Source organism: Trichomycterus rosablanca, chromosome 1 (assembly GCF_030014385.1).
Source record: "Trichomycterus rosablanca isolate fTriRos1 chromosome 1, fTriRos1.hap1, whole genome shotgun sequence".
Taxonomy (NCBI): Eukaryota; Metazoa; Chordata; class Actinopteri; order Siluriformes; family Trichomycteridae; genus Trichomycterus; species Trichomycterus rosablanca.
The window spans coordinates 21,797,814-21,821,066 of record NC_085988.1 but is presented as its reverse complement, the minus strand read 5'-3'; the positions used below and the strand labels follow the sequence as shown (position 1 = coordinate 21,821,066).

The following is a 23,253-nucleotide window of genomic DNA, read 5'->3' as shown; positions in this document are numbered from 1 at the left end:
CAAACAAACAAGTTTCAAACCTTTGCAAAGGATGAGAATGACACTTGAGTCCATCTGAGTTGAACTTTTGAAATGTCAAACTTTGACACAACCATGTGTTAAGCAAAGACTGTCTTGTCACGAATATATATAATAAACTCAATATCCACCCACAAGCAAGCCTACATCAGATTAGCAATGCATAATAATACGACACCAAACCTCCTCGTGAACCTGGTCTTAACTCCACAAGAGGCTGGAAAACAACAATTCAGATACAGAATTCTGTCTGAAGAACCGGTTAAATGCATGCTTACTGTTTACCAAACTGAATTATTTATTTGTTTACTTGAACCGAATAGGATTTTAAGGATAGGTGGTGGAGCAATACGTGAGTAAAATGTGATGCTTCTTTCGATTTGTGCAGCAATTGCTGAAGATCCGGGATGAGCTGAAACAGAGAGAAACGGAGCTGGAAAAGAGCACAGAGGAGAAACAGCAGCTGGAAAATCAAATCCAAAGCCTTAAGGAGAAAATTCAAGCCTTCCCTACGTCACACGCTCCGCCTGTATGTACCACACGCTCACGGACTCACACACAACCACACAAATCAAATCAGGAAAGCTTTATTGGAATGACTACTGTTTTCCTGAAGTGCACAGCAACAATAACACACAGTAATGGCAGCACCAGCAGCAAAAATGCCACTACAGTGCTAAAATCAAGCACAACCCATTACTGCTGTATACAGGATTAGAAAGGGTTTGTGAACACTATCCAGTTTTGGATATTTCCAGTTTTTATATTTTGCTCAAAATCAAGTGGGTTACATAATAGAATATTAGAATTTTCACCCAAAGAGAAGAAACTGCAACTGACTGCCATCCAGCTCCAGCACTGGTGGTTTTGTAATAAGGGGAAAAAACTATACGGCTATCTAGCCCTTCTGTGGTACTCCTCTATGTCTTCGTAATAGCTGTATAAATACACCCAGAGAAATACCACTGCATATTGAAAAATTCATTTTTAATTAGGCGGGATATTCCGCTAGCACACCAGCGCTGGGATTCTGGACTTGCCGAGTTCCAATCTCAGCTCTGCTACTAGTCGGCTGGGTGCTCCCTAGCGGGCACAATTGGCAGTGCCTGCGGCAGACAGAATTGGGCACTAAAGTCTGTTGAGTGGTAAAAGACTGGTCTAAAAAGGGGTGGGGTCTTCGACACTGTGCAAGGACTCTGGTTAGTGGCCTGAGGCACCTGTACAGAGGTGGAGGAACGTGGGGGTCGGTGCATGACTCTCCATCCACCAAAGTATGGGTGAATAAGTAAAGGGGTCGTGGACTGCGCACGCGGTGGAGGGAGCGTGTGTCAAGCAAAAATACCAAACTTGGACGCAATCGGGGTCTCCAGCAGAGGAAGACAAATTGGCTACGCTAAATTGGGAGAAAAGTGGAATAAAATGCATAAATAAAAATAATTAATTTGGACCACTAAAGTGAAAATAGATCTTAAAGCTGTGAACATTTGTCATATCACGGTCATTTTTAATAATTGCTTAGTCCTGGTTTGGACTGTATTAGGCCAGGCGCCTCCTGGAAACACTAGGTAAGAGGTATAAATACACCCTGGAAAGAGTGCAAGGCAACACTTACTAATGTATTCACTTAACTCACTCATATTGCCAATTTAGGGTAGCCAAGCAACCTTTTGCACATTATGGATGGGTGGTGGAAAACCAGATCCCCCAATGGAAACCTACAAAAACATGTAAAGAAGGTGAGGTTTGACCAGAGGCAGGGATTCAAACTAGATTCCCAGGATCAGTGTTGCTATAAGGCATCTACTCGACCAGCTGCACCTTTTAAAAATTTTTTTTTTTAAACCCAAATCAGAAAAAAAACAGAGTTTCTTACATTTAATTGGACTTTTATTTGATGAATCTGAGATATTTCATGTTTTATCTGCTCTACTTCATTTCATTTATTAATAAACATCCATTCCTGCATTTCAGGCCTGCAACACATTCCAAAATAAGTTGGTACAGTAAAGCATTTACCACTTTGTAATGTTGCCATTACCTTTCACCACACTTAAAAGACGTTTTGGCACTGAAGATATCAAGTGATTTAGTGTTTCAGCTTTTATTTTGTCCCATTCTTCCTGCAAACACGTCTTAAGATGTGTAACAGTACGGGGTCGTCATTGTCGCATTTTTTGTTTCAAAATTCTCCACACATTCTCTATTGGGGACAGGTCAGGACTGCAGGCAGGCCAGTCCAGTACCCGTACCCTCTTCTTCCGCAGCCATGCCTTTGTAATGTGTGCAGCATGTGGCTTTGCATGGACGTCCCTGGAAAAGATGACGTCTTAAAGGCAGCATACAGGGGTTGGACAAAATAACTGAAACACCTGTCATTTTAGTGTGGTAGGTTTCATGGCTAAATTGGACCAGTCTGGTGGCCAATCTTCATTAATTGCACATTGCACCAGTAAGAGCAGAGTGTGAAGGTTCAATTAGCAGGGTAAGAGCACAGTTTTGCTCAAAATATTGCAATGCACACAACATTATGGGTGACATACCAGAGTTCAAAAGAGGACAAATTGTTGGTGCACGTCTTGCTGGCGCATCTGTGACCAAGACAGCAAGTCTTTGTGATGTATGAAGAGCCACGGTATCCAGGGTAATGTCAGCATACCACCAAGAAGGACAAACCACATCCAACAGGATTAACTGTGGACGCAAGAGGAAGCTGTCTGAAAGGGATGTTTGGGTGCTAACCCGGATTGTATCCAAAAAACATAAAACCACGGCTGCCCAAATCACGGCAGAATTAAATGTGCACCTCGACTCTCCTGTTTCCACCAGAACTGTCCGTCGGGAGCTCCACAGGGTCAATATACACGGCCGGGCTGCTATAGCCAAACCTTTGGTCACTCGTGCCGATGCCAAACGTCGGTTTCAATGGTGCAAGGAGCGCAAATCTTGGGCTGTGGACAATGTGAAACATGTATTGTTCTCTGATGAGTCCACCTTTACTGTTTTCCCCACATCCGGGAGAGTTACGGTGTGGAGAAGCCCCAAAGAAGCGTACCACCCAGACTGTTGCATGCCCAGAGTGAAGCATTGGGGTGGATCAGTGATGGTTTGGGCTGCCATATCATGGCATTCCCTTGGCCCAATACTTGTGCTAGATGGGCGCGTCACTGCCAAGGACTACCGAACCATTCTGGAGGACCATGTGCATCCAATGGCGGTGCCGTGTATCAGGATGACAATGCACCAATACACACAGCAAGACTGGTGAAAGATTGGTTTGATGAACATGAAAGTGAAGTTGAACATCTCCCATGGCCTGCACAGTCACCAGATCTAAATATTATTGAGCCACTTTGGGGTGTTTTGGAGAAGCGAGTCAGGAAACGTTTTCCTCCACCAGCATCACGTAGTGACCTGGCCACTATCCTGCAAGAAGAATGGCTTAAAATCCCTCTGACCACTGTGCAGGACTTGTATGTCATTTCCAAGACGAATTGACGCTGTATTGGCCGCAAAAGGAGGCCCTACGCCATACTAATAAATTATTGTGGTCTAAAACCAGGTGTTTCAGTTATTTTGTCCAACCCCTGTATGTTGCTCTAGGATCTCAATGTACTTTTCTGCATTAATGCTGCCATCACAGAAGTGTAAATGACCTTTGCCAAGGGCACTGACACAGCCCCATACCATGACAGACCCTGACTTTTGGACTTGTTGCTAATGACAGTCTGGATGGTCCTTTTTGTCTTTGGTCCGGCGCACACTGTGTCCATTTTTTCCAAAAAAGACAATACACGTCTCCACTGTGTGATGGTCCATCCTAGATGCCTCAGAGCCCAGAGAAGTCGATGCCGCTTCTGGACATGGTTAACATAAGGCTTCTTTTTTGCACATTAAAGTTTTAAGTGCCATTTATGCATGTAACTCTGTATTGTAGTGCTTAACAAAGGTTTGAGGTATATTGTTTGTGAACATTTCAATCATTTTCTCACACATTTGTTGACAAACTGGAGATCCTCTGATCATCTTTGCTCATCAAAGACTCAGCCTTTCCTGGATGCTGCTTTTGTACCAAACCATGATTACAATCACCTGTTCACATCACCTGTTTGGAACCACATCATTATTTAGTTTTTCACCTCATTACTAGCCCTAAATTGCCCCCGTCCCAACTTTTTTGAAATGTGTTGCAGGCCTGAAATGCAGGAATGGATGTTTATTAATAAATGAAATTAAGTTAAGCAGACAAAACATGAAATATCTCAGGTTCATCCTGTCTGCAATCAAATTAAAGTCAAGTTAATGTAAGGAACACTGCATTTGTATTTTATTTGCATTTTCCATACTTCCGTAACTTTTTCTGATTTGGGGGTTGTATGAATCTACAACTAGGAGCAGATGGGCAGATGGAATGCCCTTATTTGTCATATATACTTATACACATGTACAGTAAAATGGAATTCTTTATTCACTTAGATTAGAATTAGATTGTTTCAACATTTTAATGAGCACTAACATCAGCTGATTTCTAAGTTTTGCCCGAAGTTACAGTTTTAACCATGAACAACCTTCTAGTAGGTAACCCACAGCTCTACCCACTAGGCCACCACTGTCCCACAATAAGTGCTAATGTAGAAAAAGCACAGGACACAGGTTTTGCCCGAAGTTACAGTGTTAACCATGAACAACCTTCTAGTGGGTAACCCACAGCTCTACCCACTAGGCCACCACTGTCCCGCAATAAGTGCTAATGTAGAAAAAGCACAGGACACAGGTTTTGCCCGAAGTTACAGTGTTAACCATGAACAACCTTCTAGTGGGTAACCCACAGCTCTACCCACTAGGCCACCACTGTCCCACAATAAGTGCTAATGTAGAAAAAGCACAGGAGAATTATTTAGAATACCTTTTCTCATCCTGTGATGTTGAGCTGATTGGGTCTATTGTTTTTTTACTCTACATTCACTGTGTTTATAGTCAAAATAAACAGTAAGCTGGGGAGAGAAGAAGAAAGCCATCAGTTTAAGTATACATGGCTCTAATTACACACAGTCTAATTAGATGTTTGGACAGATTTGAGGCTTTTCAGTGAACAAAGCTCAGAACCAATCCCCTTAATCATTTTTGAAGCAATTAAAAAGGTACACCTGTGTATAATCCTTCATTTCACTTAAGTCTGCTGTTGGCTATGGTTTCTTTCTATTTAACAAATGAAACTGAAGAACTGTGATGGAGTGCAGCTAATCCTGAACAGTTCTAGAAGAAAGAACCTATTAATTTGCTGACTGTTTTTGTGGACTTACCAACAAAGCTTATTTTATTTATTAATTTTTTGTTATTAATTTATTTAGGTATTTTCTAGTCAGGCACAAGTAAATTTGGTAGTCTTTACACTGACACAAAGTTTAAAAAGCTTGAAAGGACCTGTAGCTGATGTACACTGTATTGCTAAAAGTATTCACTCACCCTTGCAAATAATTGAATTCAGGTGTTCCAATGACTTTCATGGCCACAGGTGTATAAAACCAAGCACCTAGGCATGCAGACTGCTTCTACAAACATTAGTGAAAGAATGGGTCACTCTCAGGAGCTCAGTGAATTCCAGCGTGGTACCGTGATAGGATGCCACCTGTGTAACAAGTCCAGTCGTGAAATTTCCTCTCTACTAAATATTCCACAGTCAACTGTCAGTGGTATTATAACAAAGTGGAAGTGATTGGGAACGACAGCAACTCAGCCTTGAAGTGCTAGGCCACGTACAATGACAGAGCGGGGTCAGCGGATACTGAGGCGCATAGTGCGCAGAGGTCGCCAACTTTCTGCAGAGTCAAACACTACAGACCTCCAAACTTCATGTGGCCTTCAGATTAGGTTTCAGGAGTTGGGCTCGGCCCTTTAGTTCCAGTGAAAGGAACTCTTAATTCTTCAGCATACCAAGAGATTTTGGACAATTTCATGCTCCGAACTTTGTGAGAACAGTTTGGGGATGGCCCCTTCCTGTTCCAACATGACTGTGCACCAGTGCACAAAGCAAGGTCCATAAAGACATGGATGAGCGAGTTTGGTGTGGAAGAACTTGACTGGCCTGCACAGAGTCATTATCCCGATAGAACACATGGATAGACAGATATCCTCAACCCGATAGAACACCTTTGTAATGAATTAGAGCGGAGACTGTGAGCCAGGCCTTCTCATCCAACATCAGTGTCTGACCTCACAAATGCGCTTCTGGAAGAATGGTCAAAAATTCCCATAAACACACTCCTAAACCTTGTGCAAAGCCTTCCCAGAAGAGTTGAAGCTGTTATAGCTGCAAAGGGTGGGCCAACATCATATTAAACCCTATGGATTAAGAATGGGATGTCACTCAAGTTCATATGTGTGTGAAGGCAGACGAGCGAATACTTTTGGCAATATAGTGTACCTAGCATTAGATAAATCCTACTGAAATGTCAAAGCTCTGTCACATCATAGAAAAGATGACCTGAATACAGTCTGGACAGGGTTTTAATCCATCATAGGGCAACACACACTTTAGAAAACATGGCAGAAAGTTACCCGGAGAAAACCCACATAAAGAAAATGCCAATCTCCAACAGACATGGCACAGTGGTGAGGTGAAAACCTGGATCACCAGGACTCTGTAGCTCTTAGAGCGCATAGTGCCTTCTGTTCCATTGTGAGGGTACAGCGTGACACCTCTTACATGATACAGCTTTGTGTAAAGACTTGCTGCAGGGGTGTTACAAGTATCAGGGGACCTGTATTAGTGAACTGAAAGCAAGTAAATTGGCAGAGTAGTTGAAAAAAATAAAATAATAAAGAAAAATCTGTTGGCGGTCATGACATCTATGGCCCTTACAAGTGTATCTAAAAAATTTTGACATCTATATGATGGTCATATCATTCAGCTCTAGCTTGCAGGACAATTTTTGTATTGAATAAAGGGAGTGGATCAGGTGAGATATAAATCCAAACTGTAACGGGTCGATTACCTTTGTATTTTTCCTCTCACTGCAGGCAGCGTAAATCCAACAGCTGTGGTCCCAACAACACTACAAATCCCAGAGGCTGCAGTGCTCATCAGCCTGTTGTTGGGCATATTTAAGAGAAGTCCTTGCTATTTCGGCTTTTGCTTCATTCAAAGCTGAGTTCTGAGAATTGTTTCGTACAGAGGGTCTGTTCGATAACCTAGTAATCTCTCTACATAGATGGCATTTTACGTCATCCTACACACGTTCCTGAGAAGATGGCTGTCTAAATTCTTAGATGCCTTAAAATGCCGCCTACTGAGGTGCCTTAATTCAAAGCTATAATCTGACTGAATAACAAGGGAGCATTTGATGCTTCCTTAGCAGTGAAGGCAATCCCAGCATGCAGTGTGGCACAGCTTTTTTCACAAAAAATTACAAATATGGCGAATGAATGAGGAGCAACAAATGGAGTTCTTTTCAAATGTAAATAAATTCAGATTAATTAATTAACAAATTATGTATTAATCGCTGTTTAAGTAGTATGTCCAAATATAAATCGATGTATTATTAGAATCCTCTCTACTTAGGCAGCTACCTAGGTAGGCAGTAAGCAACAAAGCAGCTCACTAGGTTTTTGAATAGACCCAGGGCTGTCCTCTTTTTCTTCTTTTATTAAGGCGTGAGATGGTGGATCGAGTAGCTGGCACACTGACAACGGTTGCAGTTCCAACTAGAGCTTTCTCTTCTTAGCTTCAATTAGATTTGGTTGGGTGAAACTGAGTTGATTTCCATTTTGCCTTGCCAGGCAACCAAATAGCTCTGGCTGTAAATCTGGTTTTGGTGCTTTACATTTACATTTTCGGCATTTAGCAGACGCTTTCATGCACAGCGACTTACAGTTGTGACAGTATACAGTCTAAGCAATTGAGGGATAAGGGCCTTGCTCAAGAGCTGCAACCTGGCAGAGGTGAGGCTTGAACCGGCAACCTTCTGATTACTAGTCCAGTACCTTAACCACTAGGCTACAACTGCTTTACAGCTGGGTATTAAGAATTTGTGAGAATTTTTTGTGAAAAACGGTTTTGACATTTTCCCACCTTTTTACTCAGTGGTGAGTCAAGCCTGTGTATTCTTACCGCCCTGTTACTCAAATGATGGGCCAAATATAACAGAGCCTAATGTTGTATTTGACTATTTATCTTTTAGAAACAGATCTGATTAAATTTGCCTTCTTGGCGCAGTAAGCAGATTACACTGTGCTTTCTACCGTGGTTCAGTCTAATCAGTTTTAACCTCCTAGCTGGCTGATAGCTGATAAAGAAGAACAAACATGAGTGATAGAAATGCCAGAGCTGCTGTAATGCTGATACTTCTGATCAGAAGAGCTTAAAGCGAGAATCAGTAGCGGGTGAGAGCGCTAGGGCCGCACGCTTTTAATACTAAGACGAATCAGTCTCATTAACGGAGCCGAAGGAAATCAATTTACTGCTCGTTTCACCATTTTTGCATGTGTCACAGTGATGTGTGTTTTACTATCCGGGCTGCTCGGAGAAACCATCTTTCTCACCGTCCTGTCGTCTCTCGGCACAGAGGCCACTCTTTTTGGTTTACCAGCCGAAATTACATTTGCAATGATATAGCGATATAATACATGACATCTGGCTTGCGAGATGTCTCTGTGCATTATTTATGTCTGATTGAATGTCAGATATCCTCAAGAGGCTTTACAAACTACATTTCTAAAAACGGCCCTGAGCGCTGTCGCTCATGCTTGGTGTATTCTTCACATTTTTATTATTGAAACACTTAGAAACCCAATTTTAAAAAACATTTAGGACAGTATGAAAAATACTAATGCACTAATTTCTAATTTAATGCCTGCAATGTATTCAGGTGCAACAGGTGCAATAGAAGACTGGGAATTCAGGATTAATCAGAAACAGGGAAATAGGTAACAGCTAATCTTGTAATGACTAATGCCAAGTTCACACTACACGACTTTCCAAGTCGTCAGATCACTGTAAAGTTCACACTACACAACTGGATCTCTTGTAATCGGGAGTCTTTCAGGTCGGTGTGGCTTTCACACTACACGACAGATTGGCGATAGGGGGTTTCACACTACACCATCTATCACCAACTGGAATCGCAGGCGAGCTTCTCTGGTCTCCCAAACTACGTTTTGTCACAAAAACAAACACGAGAAGTGACGAAAGGTTTAATGACACCACATCCAAAAATGTACATCAACAAGTAGTGAGCGATCAAAGTTTGTGCGCTGATGTGCAGCATAAAATCAAAATCATCTACTACTGCCACATCTAAAAACACTGTTTAAACACAGTAAAAATCACTTTACAAATGATAAATCGCTCACTTGAGATAAAGAACCTATCTTGTCCCGGCTTGGAGACAATAATTAATCCAATAGTGCTATGAAATAAAACAAAGTACACCGTTTCCTGTTTCCCGTTTTCCTCTTCAAAATCCAGCGCTTTGCCCAAAGCACTTTGGTTTTTAGTAATCTAAAAACGTGACAGAACTTTAACAGAAAATCTCGACTCTGCGTCAATTCTAATTGGTCCATCACGTTTGATTGACATCCACATCTTCCAATTGTAGACACTTTTGTTAAACAAGCCAAAAATGCTGCTAAATGTTCTGTGTGTAAAAGTGAAAATAAAAACAGCAGTTTTGCGTAAGTGTGATGTTGTAGGTTCTGTATTTATTCCTTTAGAATATCTGTTTCACAGTCTGAGCATTGTTATTTAGATAGCTAGTTTAACCATGGTGCATTGAGACATGTATTATTACTGCTTAGTTGTTTGAGAGGAGGAATGACGGTATCGGATTGGTATCGGTATCGGCAGATACTCAATAGCCCTAATGACAAATTACAACTATACAGGAAAACACTATATATACACTGTAGAAAGATTAGATTAGATTAGATTAGATAGATAGATAGATAGATAGATAGATAGATAGATAGATAGATAGATAGATAGATAGATAGATAGATAGATAGATAGATAGATAGATAGATAGATTTTAGACTTATGTAAAAATAATGGGGCTGTTTTTGACACTTATACACTGAAAATAACACAAATATAATATAAAAACACTAAAATAAAAGCTGATTCTTTCAATTTCTCAGAACCCCGAGCTGTAACACAAGTTTGAAAGTGAAACAGTGAGGAAAATCCAGCTAAACACAGATACAGTACATGTGGGCGCTTTCAGAGTAAATCTGATGGTTATGAACAAAGCAACTGTTCATTGTTAATTTAAAATTAAATAAATAAAAACAATTTTTAAACAAACTAAACATGTTGAGTTTAAGGGTACAAATTTCTCAATGAATGGTGTTGTTTCAAAGATTTAGAGTTTAGGGGACTTCGAGTTACAAGGTACCACTGTATATTTATATGTGCGTAGTATGTAATGTCAATTCAAATGCACAAATGCAAGGAAAAGGTGAAGGAAAAAGGAGGGGGAGAAGATCTTTAAGATGTTGGGGGGGGTTGTGTTTGGGCTGCTGGTCAGTGTGTGGACAGCCTGTGTATTCTGCTGTTGTTATGCATTCTGACGACAGTGGGCACAAAAGAACGCCAGTGACCTTTGATACACTTTGATACACTATGAAAAGTATGTGAATATCCCATTCCAACCATAGGCATGAGTATAGTGCTGACCCCTATTTATGGATGTAACAGCCTGCTCAGTTCTGGAAAGGCTTTCCACAACATTTTAAAGTGTGTCTGTGGGAATCTGTGTCCATGAGATCTGAGTCAACATTACAGATCATTTTAATCAAGGTGATGAGCTGAATATATCAGAACACACAGTGTATCCAACCCTTTAGTCACAAACCAGTCCTCTTGTCCACCTTCAAAAGCATCTACACTGAGCACACAGGTATCAGAACTGGCCATCAGAGCAATAGAATAAGATAGACTAATCCACTGAATCCCATTTTGTCCGAGTTCATGTGGACACAGACGGCTTAAGTCCCACACATTGTGTTTGAAATCCAATACTTTGACATAATATTCTCTCTGTTCGCACTTAGTTGGTCCTGATCACACTGCCCAGTTGGGGTGTTTGTTCACTTACACTGATCAGCCATAACATTAAAACCACCTCCTTGTTTCTATACTCACTGTCCATTTTATCAGCTCCACTTACCATATAGAAGCACTTTGAAGTTCTACAATTACTGACTGTAGTCCATCTGTTTCTCTACATACCTTTTTAGCCTGCTTTCACCCTGTTCTTTAATGGTCAGGACCCCCGCAGGACCACTTAGGTGGTGGATCATTCTCAGCACTGCAGTGACACTGTGGTGGTGGTGTGTTAGTGTGTGTTGTGCTGGTATGAGTGGATCAGACACAGCAGTTTTGCTGGAGTTTTTAAATACCGTGTCCACTCACTGTCCACTCTATTAGACACTCCTACCTAGTTGGTCCACCTTTAGACATAAAGTCAGAGATGATCGCACATCTATTGCTGCTGTTTGTGTTGGTCATCTTCTAGACCTTCATCAGGGGTCACAGGAGGTGACAGTGAGGTGTTTAAAAACATCAGCGCTGCTGTGTCTGATCCACTCATACCAGCACAACACACACTAACACACCACCACCATGTCAGTGTCACTGCAGTGCTGGGAATCATCCACCACCCAAATAATACCTACTCTGTAGTGGTACTGGGAGAGTCCTGACCATTGAAGAACAGCATGAAAGGGGGATAACAAAGCATGCAGAGAAACAGATGGACTACAGTCAGTAATTGTAGAACTACAGTGCTTCAATGTGGTAAGTGGAGCTGATAAAATGGACAGTGAGTGTAGAAACAAAAGGTGGTTTTAATGTTATGGCTGGTCAGTGTAAGTGTATGTACAATAGGGCAGTTACTGCTGTCCTTCCTGCAAGCTTAGCAGAGAACTAAATGGTAGTACTTCAGGGAAGCATTGTGGAATTGACTTCTATAGAACATGAGATTCCAAACATTGTGAAGTACATTCGGTGTCCTCTAGCTATTCTGGTTTCCTCCCAGCTCACACAAAATGTGCAATAGGTGGGTTGTCTACTTTAAATTGCCCCTAGGTGTTAAATTCTTTCCTGCACCCGTTGTTTTTATGTGATGTCCAAGCCTGACCGGAATAAAGCAGTTAGTGAAGATGAAATACTGTGAAACCCATTTTGGTTATTGTTGCCTGCTTTCTTTCCTATTATACTGCCAGTGTGTGTGGTGGGGTGGGGTGTGTTATTCACTGATAGCTTTTGTTGTTTTTAATTGTCTGTAATTACTTGTAGCTGGAGAGGCTGGAGTGTGAAGACAAAATCAGCGGTGAAAGCACAAATCATACTAATGTAAGTGGGAGAAGCTTCTCATTGTTTATAGTCCATCGTTAATGCTGCTGTTAATGCTGCCATTACTTCTTTTCCTCCTTCATTCTCTCTTCCAAACCCTTTTAGGGTCGGTCATTGTCTCTTTGGCCTAACAGGCAATATTATTCCTTCAACTGAATAAATGCTTGTGTGCTAATTGGTCATCCTGCAACTCTTTTTGAAAAGCTGCTTGCTTCTTACTTAAATGTTACATTTGTAATACAACCCCAAATCAGAAAAAAGTTGGCATGGAAAATGCAAATAATAAAAAACAAACAGAGTTTCTTACGTTTACTTTGACTTTTATTTCATTGCAGACAGGATGAACCTGAGATATTTCATGTTTTATCTGCTCAACTTCGTTTCATTTATTAATAAACATCCATTCCTGCATTTCAGGCCTGCAACACATTCCAAAAAAAGTTTGGACAGTAAAGCATTTACCACTTTGTAATGTTGCCATTCCTTTTCACCACACTTAAAAGACATTTTGGCACCGAGGATACCAAGTGATTTAGTGTTTCAGCTTTTATTTTGTCCCATTCTTCCTGCAAACACGTCTTAAGATGTACAACAGCATGGGGTCGTCGTTGCATTTTTCCGTTTCAAAATTCTCCACACATTCTCTATTGGGGACAGGTCAGGACTGCAGGCAGGCCAGTCCAGTACCCGTACCCTCTTCTTCCACAGCCATGCCTTTGTAATGTGTGCAGCATGTGGTTTAACATTGTCTTGTCGAAAAATGCATGAACATCCCTGGAAAAGATGACGTCTTGAAAGCAGCATATGTTGCTCTAAGATCTCAATGTACTTTTCTACATTAATGCTGCCATCACAGAAGTGTAAATGACCTCTACCAAGGGCACTTACACAGCCCCATACCATGACAGACCCTGACTTTTGGACTTGTTGCTGATAACAGTCTGGATGGTCCTTTTTGTCTTTGGTCCAGAGCACACGGCGTCTATTTTTTTCAAAAAAGACCTGGAATGCTGATTCATCTGACCGCAATACACGTTTCCACTGTGTGATGGTCCATCCTAGATGCCTCTGAGCCCAGAGAAGTCAACACCATTTCTGGACATGGTTTACATAAGGCTTCTTTTTTTGCACAGTAAAGTTTTAAGTGGCATTTGTGCATGTAACTCTGTATTGTAGTGCTTAACAAAGGTTTGCCATAGTAATCTCTTGCCCATGTGGTTATATCAGCTATTGTTAAGTGGCAGTTCTTGATGCAGTGCCATCTGAGGGATCAAAGATCACGGCCGTTTAGCTTAAGCTTGCACCCTCAGCCTTTACGCACTGAAATTCCTCCTGATTTCTTGAATGGTTTAATGATATTATGCACTGTAGAGGGAGAAATATGCAAATCCCTTCCACTCTTTTTTTAAGGTACATTGTTTCTAAACAATATAATCATTTTTTCACGCATTTGTTGACAAACTGGAGATCCTCTGATCATCTTTGCTTATCAAAGACTCAGCCTTTCCTGGATGCTGCTTTTGTACCAAACCATGATTGCAATCACCTGTTGCCATCACCTGTTTGGATTCACATCATTATTTAGTTTTTACACCTTATTACTAGCCCTAAATTGCCCCCGTCCCAACTTTTTTTGGAATGTGTTGCAGGCCTGAAATGCAGGAATGGAGGTATATTAACAAATGAAATTAAGTTGAGCAGACAAAACATGAAATATCTCAGATTCAAACTATCTGCAGTTGAATAAAAGTCAAAGTAAATGTAAGGAACACTGCATTTTTATTTTTATTTGCATTTTCCATACTGTCCCAACTTTTCCTGGTTTGGGGTTGTATTTCACGTTGTACTAATGTTATGTTTTTCATGAATATGCATGTTGTTGGTAAGAAAATGGGGGGTGATTGAGTATATTGGTTTACTCCTCTTCAGTTGTCGAATGTTCCGGGGTTGGCTTGGCTATTTTTCCCTTCATTCTCTCTCTTTCATTGCCAGTTTCTTTCACTGATCAACTTCTCCCCTCCCTCTTTACTTTACTCTCATCGTCATTCCCACTTCTCCCTCCTTGTCCCCTCTCTACCCCTAATGCTTTGCTTCTGGCCTCGACCAATAACGTGACCCATTATTAGAGAGCAGTGGAGTGGAGGTGAATTTTATTTGTAGTGATATAAATCCCTCTGACAGTACTGTGAATATTGCAAGAGATGTGGTGCATGGGAAGAGAAAGGGTGCAATTGAAGGGTCTAAGAGTGGCATTATTGAGTCTGTTCTTATAGTCCAGACACCCACACTCACAATGTTTACTATATAAGTTGAATCAGTTGCTCTCTCTGTCATCTCATGCTATCCGTTGCTCTCTGTATTTACTCCTGTTCTCGGGACGCATGCATTTATGGATGGTCCAGTACATTGGCTTTGGCCTGGAAGTCTTACTGTGTCTTTTTTCCTGTAGGAGACAGCAACAGCAGTGGTGTCCTGCAGTCAGGAGAGGGACGGTGTCCCTGATAAAGGTCCACCCAGCCCGGTGAAGTCAGAGAGAGAGGCTCTGCTTGTGGGTATGTATGGCATAAACAGGAAGTGTGTATGTGATTTAAGTGTTTGCTTTAAGCTGCATGCCATCTACACAGCACTCATTCACTGCCAGTTTGGGTGAAATTAATGAATAATGGTTGTATATTTCATGTAAGATCACTTTATTACCAAAAGTATTTAGACATCTTTCCTAATTATTGGTTTAGATGTTAGATGCTTATTGGTGTTTTATATTAAATTATGTTTTATATTAAATAAACAACTGAGCTACCTAATTAAATATTCTCTACTTTACTAGCCGACATCCTTTGTTTTATTAGATAGATAGACAGATAGATAGATAGATGGATGGATGGATGGATGGATGGATGGACGGACGGACGGACGGACGGACGGACGGACGGACAGATAGTCCTTTCTGTGGAAAGTTTGCATGTTCTCCCTGTGTCTGCGTGGGTTTCCGCCAGAAGCTCTGGTTTCCTCCCACAGTCCTTATTAACAAACCCTAATATTCGTTTATGAATTTTGAGTAGGATAATACACTGATCAGGCATAACATTATGACCACCTTCTTAATATTGTGTTGGTTCCCCTTTTACTGCCCCATACGCAACAAACTGTGATGCACTGTGTATTCTGACATCTTTCTATCAGAACCAGCATTAACTTCTTCAGCAATTTGAGCTACAGTAGCTCGTCTGTTGGATCAGACCACACGGGCCGGCCTTCGCTCCCCATGTGCATCAATGAGCCTTGGCCGCCCATGACCCTGTCGCCGGTTCACCACTGTTCCTTTCTTGAACAACTTTTGATAGATACTGACCACTGCAGACCGGGAACACCCCACAAGAGCTGCAGTTTTGGAGATGATCACAATTTGGCACTTGTCAAACTCGCTCAAATCCTTACGCTTGCCCATTTTTCCTGCTTCTAACACATTAACTTTGAGGATAAAATGTTCACTTGCTGCCTAATATATCTCACCCACGAACAGGTGCCGTGATGAAGAGATATAATCAGTGTTATTCCCTTCACCTTTCAGTGGTAAAAATAAATAGCTTTTTAGTCGTAGTGCTACTGCAGCTTCACCTCAAAGGAAAATGACAGTGATGTGATCCCTGTCTGAGTGTGTCTGTGTGCACAGTTAGAGGAAAATTTTTTTAGCCCAGCTTCATAATGTCAGTGTTAGCCTGTGTAAGACGGTGTGAATAAAACAAAATTCTATTCATGTTATTGGCATCCAGCAAGACAAAACCTACCCAGCTGCCAGCTTATTATTTGCTTTGCGAGTTAGTTTTACTAAATGTTTTGAAAGAAGCAATCAACCTACAATCTCCTTGGTAGTGATGAGATGTTTGATTACAATTAGCAAACTATTTTTTCCAAACTTTTCATTGTAAGTTATCAAAGTTAACCGTTCTCGAAAAGTTAGAGCACTCATATACACTGATCAGCCATAAGATTAAAACCACCTCCTTGTTTCTACACTCACTGTCCATTTTATCAGCTCCACTTACCATATAGAAGCACTTTGTAGTTCTACAATTACTGACTGTAGTCCATCTGTTTCTCTACATATTTTTTAGCCTGCTTTCATGCTGTTCTTCAATAGTCAGGACCCCCACAGGACCACTACAGAGTAGGTATTATTTGGGTGGTGGATCATTTTCAACACTGCAGTGACACTGACATGGTGGTGGTGTGTTAGTGTGTGTTGTGCTGGTATGAGTGGATAAGACAGTAATTGTAGAACTACAAAGTGCTTCTATATGGTAAGTGGAGCTGATAAAATGGACAGTGAGTGTAGAAACAAGGAGGTGGTTTTAATGTTATGTCTGATCAGTGTAATAGCCTTGATAAACACATTTCTATCACATTCCTTATAGAAATATAATAATGTTCCCAAACATTAGCACCCCAGAAAAACATAAACAAAACAAGTTGTAAACATAATTTATTTCTTAGCTTTTTGGTATTTCATTTCAAAAAGTGATACTGTTACAAGTACAATGATTGGAAGAAAACACCTCATCATGAAAAATGATTTTCTCTGGTACTGCTTCAGCTCTTATTTTGTGTCACTGTGTCCTTCTGGACAAAAAATAAGCCATCGTTGTCCAGCACGTCGGTTTCTGATGAGGAGAAATGATTAGATGCCAGATCAGGTGGTTAAGAAGCTAATGAGCTGTTGCTACGTGATCATTTCATTGAGGACGCTGGGCTACACTGCAGATTTCCCCTGCTTTCCTTTCTCTTTCACGCTGAACTCATTCTTACTCTCAATCTGTCACACTTATTTTAACTGACGTCTTGCTCGGTGATGAATTGCAGTGAGTTGGAGGCAGAAAGTGAGAGAGAGAGCCATTTCCTTCTCACAGATTATATTCATTCCGCATGAGGAGTCTCATTCCGCCTACTTTCTCTATATTCTTTCCCTGTATTCAGAAAAAAATGGAATAAAGACAGTCCTCCAGTACAGTGGAGTACAGCCAAGTAGCTGCTATGCAAGTTTAGGGTCTCTCATAGAGAGGCTTTTTCCAGTGTGGCCATTAACTGCACTAAAACATATTAACTGTTAGTATGTAGTGGAGCAGCCCCTGGAAATGTGGTGTTCCATGAGATATTGAAAAATGGACAATACAGAAAAAAACTCACTCCAAAAGAAGTATGACCAAAAGTATATAGACACCTGACCATAAGCTTGTTGGACAACATGCTGTCTTATGTTAACCAGTGTTAATGTAGGGTTGGCCCCATCTTTCTGGACTCCACAAACCTTTCTTAGAGGTTTTGGTTTGTGTTTGTAAAAATCCCTGTGCCTATTATGTACAATATAAAGACTAGTTGCAAGGTCAGGCACTAATGTGGGCGAAAAAACCCGGCTCCCAATAGACATTTCATAAGTTGGGTGGCTTAGTGGGTAGCACTGTCTCCTCACAGCAAGAAGGTCCTAGGTTTGATTCCCATTTAGAGTGGTCTGGGTCCTTTTCTGTGTGGAGTTTGCATGTTCTCCCCGTGTCTGCGTGGGTTTCCTCTGTGAGCTCCGGTTTCCTCCTACGGTCCAAAGACATGCAAGTGAGGTGAATTGGAGATACTAAATTGTCCATGACCGTGTTTGACATTAAGCTTGTGAACTGATAAATCTTGTGTAACGAGTAACTACCTGTCCTGTCATGAATGTAACTAAATTTGTTTAATACGGTGTGTGCCAGGGCTCTGTGCTAGCCATTGGAGATCAGTTTTCGCATTGGCAGAGCCATCCAAACTGTTGCCACCTAGAGCATGTTGTTTATTTAAAATAATTGATTTTATACACCTGTTAGCGATTGGTGTGTCTAAAATTTCACAATTATGGGTAGGGCCCTACTAAATTCATGAGAAAGTGCCACATTTGACTGCCACGTCAGTCATCAAATAACACTCGTATATTAAATGATAGACTAAATGGAAGCTATAATGCACAGTAAAGCCCACCTTAATGGTTGAATGTAAGCCTAGAACATTCAGCAGTCAGAGACGATCACTCATCTATTGCTGCTGTTTGAGTTGGTCATCTTCTAGACCTTCATCAGTGGTCACAGGATGCTGCCCACGGGGCGCTGTTGGCTGGATATTTTTGGTTGGTGGACTATTCTCAGTCCAGCAGGGACAGTGAGGTGTTTAAAAACTCCATCAGTACTGCTGTGTCTGATCCACTCATACCAGCACAACACACACTAACACACCACCACCATGTCAGTGTCACTGCAGTGCTGAGAATGATTCAAATAATACCTACTATAGTAGTGGTCCTGAGAGAGTCCTTACCATTGAAGAACAGCATAAAAGGGGGCTAACAAAGTATGCAGAGAAACAGACAGACTACAGTCAGTAATTGGAGAACTACAACTGGTAGTAGCTCCTATATGGTAAGTGGAGCTGATAAAATGAACAGTGAGTGTAGAAACAAGGAGGTGGTTGTAATGTTATGGCTGATCGGAGTGTAGTGTATCACCTTTTCACTTTATTTGTCTCATTTTGTACCACTGATGCAATTTAAAAGGGATTCTTTGTGTCTTAATGTTTAATATTATTTTAGATAATTTGTTAATATCATCCGGGGGAGTTAGATTAACTGTAGTATAGCACTGTGCACTTTTTTAAGTAGAGTTAAAATTTCTTGTAGAAAGACACACTCACCATTAAAACAAAATAAATTAAATTGACGCATAACATATTCAAAAAAGTAGATTATGAAACATGCTTCATCTCATTGAACACACGAGCCATATACAGTATGCAGATAGTTCCAGAAAGCATAAATCAAAAGTGTGGACAGTTAGTACAAAAATACATGGTCCATTTCATACTGTCATATTTAAATAAACAGATTCATATATAAGAGTTGTATTTTCATCAGTAGAACAAAATATCAGCGGTACTGCTTTAATGTAGTCCCCCCAGGCCAGTGTGATAGCACACAAAAATGGCTATAAACTTATATTTATCAGTTTAAAAGTTTATCTTTTTAAGACTTTAATGTGCTGGGCTAAATCTAAAGCACTTGCAGTGGGGATGTTTGCATTATTAATCTGGGATTGCAGGTCTCCAAGCCGAATTTTGAATCCCAACTTCCTATTCTCTATGTGATTACACTATGTTGAGTAGAAAATAATAGCTTCTGCACCCTGTGTCCTGCACTGTATGACCATTGGGAAACCATTCGGGATTTAGCTGAATTGCAGCTCAGTAATAAGCTCATAATAGATACACAGTAGGGTGTAAACAGGATTAAAAAATTTCTAACAGTGAATATATTTCATATTTTAGAGGCAGAATAATTTACTTCTAGTGCTTTTCCACCAAAAGAACCCTGGTTCTTAAACCGGTTCTGTTCAGGTTGCTTCGAACCTTGATGTTTAAAGAACCGACCGTTTCCACCTGTTTTTGGGAACCAAGCCTGCGTCATCAACGGTGGGCGTTACATAAAGAAAGTAGTAACATGATGGCGGAGCGTGTAGATTACTTGCGAGCATTTGTGCTGTTGTTACAGATGTTCATTTTTACGCAAAAAGCATCACTCAACTATTGGTAATAAGAAGACGTAGACGTGTTTGTCGCAGTTGTTGTTTTCTTTAGGGCATTTATGTGAGAAGTGTTTTGCGCTTCGCTCTCACCGCGACCCTCGGCGCAAATAGCTGATTTGCTCAGCGCTCGGCTTGAGCGATAAAACATCACAAAAGTTCCACGACACGAGCATCCATATGTGTGAAATAACCGTCAAATCCAGTCTAAAAGCTCCACATGTATCTGTGTTTAGCTGGACTTCACGTGTGGTGTTTATGCAGATAGGGGTTCTGAATCTGCTTCTCGGGAAAGTCGAAAAAGCAGCAGTCACACACACATTGAGTTTAAGGGAAACGTTGAGTTTAAGGGTACAAATTTCTCGACAAAGGGCATTGAGTTTCAAAGATTTTGAGTTTAGAGGACATTGAGTTACAAGGTACCACTGTGCATAGATCAGCATTAATTTACCAATTAAACACTTCAGCTAGTGGAGCAGTGTTGTGTTACAGAACCAAATAAAAGTTTATCACTACAGGCAAGATCATATAATAAACATCCATATAATCAAAAGCTTCACCTACAATAGCGTCCCGTGGCTTAATATACTAAAAGTATGACACAGAAACACTAAACTTCTCTCTGTGATTACTGGTTAGAAGTGCTCTGTACCAGAGATGGGGACACACACAGCGACTTCAGACTCGACTTGTGGACAACAGTATATATATGATCCGACATCATTCTGATCGTGTCATTTTTTGCTCTCTAATAACGCTCCGGCCGTTTTAAATCGCAACGCACGCAATGGGTAAATGTTACAGCCAGCTTCCGGCGTAGTGATGAAGTGTCGCTCCCTACTTAAAATTGTGGAATACCATACGTAGTGCACTTCACAGTAACAGATAATGTGAATGGAACACTCCTACAGAATTGGCGCATGATTGTAAGAACGGCTTTCTGAACCAATCAGACCTTCTGATTTTAATTGTTAGTAAGAAATGCTGTTATTTGCATGTATTTAGTTTGCAGCGGCACACAGATGATGTCAATGAAACGCTTGATTGGCTTTCTAACGAGTTCGTGTTTTACTTCACAACCGGGAAAAGTTTGGAGGTTTTTAATTATAAGCACATTTACAAAATAACGGATTCTGTTCCTAATGGGACACACGGTTATAAATTTAATAGCATATGGAAGAACATAAGCGAAGGTAAGCAGTATTATGGATTATTTGCTGTGTTTTGGATTTTGGCCACTGTGCCGTAATTTGCAATGAACACAAAACGTCAGTTTAAGCTTTTAACTGGTACCTAGGAAAGTAAAGGCAGAATACGGATGTATACAAATAATCTGTTGTTGTATTTATCTGAACTTACATATTATTTGTTTATTTCTATGCTACATTTTCAATATATGTTTTGTGTATAATATATTGACTCGTGACTTGACTCGGACTCTAGCCTAAAGACTCGTGACTTGACTCGGACTCGTATTTTGTGACTTGTGAACATCTCTGCTCTGCACTGCCCAAATTCATCGGTCATTGTTTTAGTACAACAAGCCACATTAAGCTTTATTTTTCACGTTAAGCATTTTTCGTACTGTCTGGGTCACATTTACCACGTCATATCACACAGTTCATCTCTTTGAAAATGTCAGCGAATATCAGCGGCAAACTAGCTCAAAATGTAATCAGGTGAATTTTAAAAAATGAAAGTGCAGCGCAAACGCAGTTTACCAGCTTCTCATGTAAAAGCACCCAAACCTCTACACTGTGACATGCCCACAGACAACATCACGGTTCATGCTGAAAAACCAAGTATTCTGTGGTGCCAGATTAGAACGCTAGTTTGCTGTCTGGAACCTCTTTTATTTTTTTGGTGAAAACACGCGGAACCGGTTCAAAATCAAGTTCGCGAACCGGAACCGAGCCGGATCCGTGTCGGTAGAAAAGGGGTATTATTGTACCAGTGGGGCGGCACGGTGGCTCAGTGGGTAGCACTGTCGCCTCACAGCAAAAAGGTCCTTTCTGTGTGGAGTTTGCATGTTCTCCCCATCCCAGTCCAAAGACATTCAAGTGAGGTGAATTAGAGACACAAAATTGTCCATGACTGTGTTTGATATTAAACGACTTGAGCTGATGAATCTTGTGTAATCAGTAACTACCGTTTCTGTCATGAATGTAACCAAAGTGTGTAAAACGTGATGTTAAAATTCTAATAAATGATAAAATAATATATTGTACCAGTGCATTAAACCCTTGTTTTTGCTGTAGGTAGAACAAACACAAAAGTGTGGTAACTGATTATCACTATCGATTTTTGGCTCCTTTTATTCCTGCCTTGTCGAAGCTGCTGACACCACTGATCATACAGCCTCACCTTGAAGTTTTCAGTGAATTTACAACTGTCTGAGAGAGCATGGTGTAATGAGCAAATGTAAAACTCATAGACCACCTCCACAGTCCATTAGAAGTTAATGGAATATTGACCATAGTGCATCCACACACTCTGCTCCGGAGACGGGATGTTCTCTCTCCTGAGCAATCTCAGTCATTTACCTGTCAGCGGATAAAATGTGCACAGCGCTAATAGCTTTGTAAGAATTAGTTATGACTGATTTCAGCATGAGTAAAATACAATGTAAACCAAGAGCAGATCAAAACATTCTGTTATTCTAAGTGCCATTAAACATGCAGTTCTCTTCTTTTATGTTTTGAAAGCCAAACAGGCAGATGCAGGGCTCAATTCAACCAAATAATTTCAGAAGCCACTACAGTAAATAAAAAACTAAGCAACAACAAAAAGAAAAAAAAACTATACTAGGCAGTGTGTAAATAATAAGTCTATTTCCAAAGAATACAACAGGTACATACTGTATATTACCATTCATTTATTTCTATTGTATTTATGCATTTTTCTCTTATTTTCTCCCAATTTAGCATAGTCAATTTGTCTTCCACTGCTGGGGGATCCCCGATAGCAGTCGAGGAGGATATATTGCTGCTCACGCCTCCTCCGACCCGCATGCAGCCCTTAGCAGAACCCTTTTTCACCCATTCATTCTGCACAGGCACCTCTCTGTCTGCTAATCAGGGTTCTTAAACAGTGTTTCAAGACCCCACCCACAAAGTCCGGTCATCCCTCCCTGCAGCCACTGCCAATTATGACCGCTAGATGGCGCCCAGTCGACTGGTGACAACACCGAGTTTTAAACCGAGGAGTTCAGAATCTCGGCGCTGGTGTGCTAGCGAAATATCCCGCTGCATGCACCACCTGGGCACCTATATTACCATTAATTTAATAATGAAA

At 40.8% G+C, this 23,253-nt stretch overlaps 1 protein-coding gene across 3 annotated transcripts in view; it reads left to right on the top strand.

The window, feature by feature from the left end:
* The window catches only part of enox2 (ecto-NOX disulfide-thiol exchanger 2), a 616,994-nt gene that overhangs the window by 585,107 nt on the left and 8,634 nt on the right, over positions 1-23,253 (top strand). For all 3 annotated transcript variants that reach the window (XM_062990318.1, XM_062990353.1, XM_062990367.1), the window contains 3 exons: positions 407-547; positions 12,311-12,367; positions 14,817-14,919. In XM_062990318.1, coding sequence (XP_062846388.1) covers positions 407-547; positions 12,311-12,367; positions 14,817-14,919 — 301 coding nt within the window. The remainder of the gene's footprint in view (positions 1-406; positions 548-12,310; positions 12,368-14,816; positions 14,920-23,253) is intronic.